General features: G+C 49.5%; 1 protein-coding gene across 1 annotated transcript; it reads left to right on the forward strand.

The window, feature by feature from the left end:
* The first annotated feature begins 266 nt into the window (after positions 1–266).
* LOC121062740 (olfactory receptor 14C36-like) lies at positions 267–1,287 on the forward strand. Its single transcript, XM_040542907.1, has one exon. The coding sequence runs from the start codon at positions 343–345 to the stop codon at positions 1,285–1,287; it is 945 nt and encodes a 314-aa protein (XP_040398841.1). The 5' UTR covers positions 267–342.
* Positions 1,288–1,517: the final 230 nt, after the last annotated feature.

Below are 1,517 nucleotides of genomic sequence, written 5' to 3' on the forward strand. Positions count from 1 at the left end.
CTCTGCAGTTGGGTGAATTGTGAGCAACAATATTGAAAAGCTCCTTATTATCAGGTGATTGAATCTGAGACTACCCCATGTTCCTCTTTACCTCTGGCTGTGGGACAGGACTGACTCCTTCCTTGCCCAGAGCAGAGTACCCCGCTCCCAGGGACACCCTCAGTCAATTAGAGCACATGAAAGGGACCTGCCAAATGTCTGTCTGAACGGGGAAACGTGCTTTGAACGGGAGATGGGGGGGTGGGTTATGTGAAAAATGGAACAAGTTTTTCTCAGGTATGTCTTCTTACTTATTTATGCTTTTTTCCTCCTTGGGCAGGACCCTATGCCCAGAAAGAGCAAATGCCCAACAGCAGCTCTGTGAGCGAGTTCCTACTCCTGGCATTCGCAGACACGCGGGAGCTGCAGCTCCTGCACTTCGGGCTCTTCCTGGGCATCTACCTGGCTGCCCTCCTGGGCAACGGCCTCATCCTCACCGCTGTAGCCCGCAACCACTGCCTCCACACCCCCATGTACTTCTTCCTCCTCAACCTCGCCCTCATCGACCTGGGATCCATCTCCACCACTCTCCCCAAAGCCATGGCCAATTCCCTCTGGGACACCAGGGCCATTTCCTACTCAGGGTGTGCTGCACAGGTCTTCTTTTTATTCTTCTTGTTTGGTTCAGAGTATTCCCTTCTCACCATCATGGCCTACGACCGCTACGTTGCCATCTGCAAGCCCCTGCACTATGGGACCCTCCTGGGCAGCAGAGCTTGTGCCCAGATGGCAGCAGCTGCGTGGGGCAGTGGCTTTCTCAATGCTGTCCTGCACACGGCCAATACATTTTCAGTGCCCCTCTGCCAAGGCAATGCTGTGGACCAGTTCTTCTGTGAAATCCCCCAGATCCTCAAGCTCTCCTGCTCAGATGACTACCTCAGGGAAGTTGGGCTTCTTCTGCTTAGTGCCTGTTTAGGTGTTGGCTGCTTTGTTTTCATTGTGGTGTCCTATGTGCAGATCTTCAGGGCCGTGCTGAGGATGCCCTCTGAGCAGGGCTGGCACAAAGCCTTTTCTACATGCCTCCCTCACCTGGCTGTTGTCTCCCTGATGGTCAGCACTGCAACATTTGCTTACCTGAAGCCTCCCTCGATCTCTTCCCATTACCTGGACTTGGTGGTGTCATTTCTGTACTCAGTGGTGCCTCCCACAGTGAACCCCCTCATCTACAGCATGAGGAACCAGGAACTCAAGGATGCCTTGAGGAAACTCTGGATATGTGCCTCTTCATCATTTATAATGGGCCCATAACTGTAACAGGATTCATTAAAAAAATAATCTATTAGGACCATCTTTTGTTATTTTCCTTTTATACTGTTTTCTGAAGTATGTGATTTTGATTATTAATCATATTCTTAGTTTCCTGTTAGTTGTTGTTATTATTATTATTATTATTATTATTAACCTAAACATCTTATGAATCTCAATTAAGAATCCAGCAGAAATTAACTGGTTTCAGCTGCCCCAGCACGAGGAGGGCC

This window comes from Cygnus olor, chromosome 34, assembly GCF_009769625.2.
Source record: "Cygnus olor isolate bCygOlo1 chromosome 34, bCygOlo1.pri.v2, whole genome shotgun sequence".
NCBI lineage: Eukaryota > Metazoa > Chordata > Aves > Anseriformes > Anatidae > Cygnus > Cygnus olor.

Excerpts from the sequence above, each read along its gene's own strand:
- LOC121062740 (XM_040542907.1), top strand. The coding sequence starts at position 343 with ATGCCCAACAGCAGCTCTGTGAGCGAGTTCCTACTCCTGGCATTCGCA.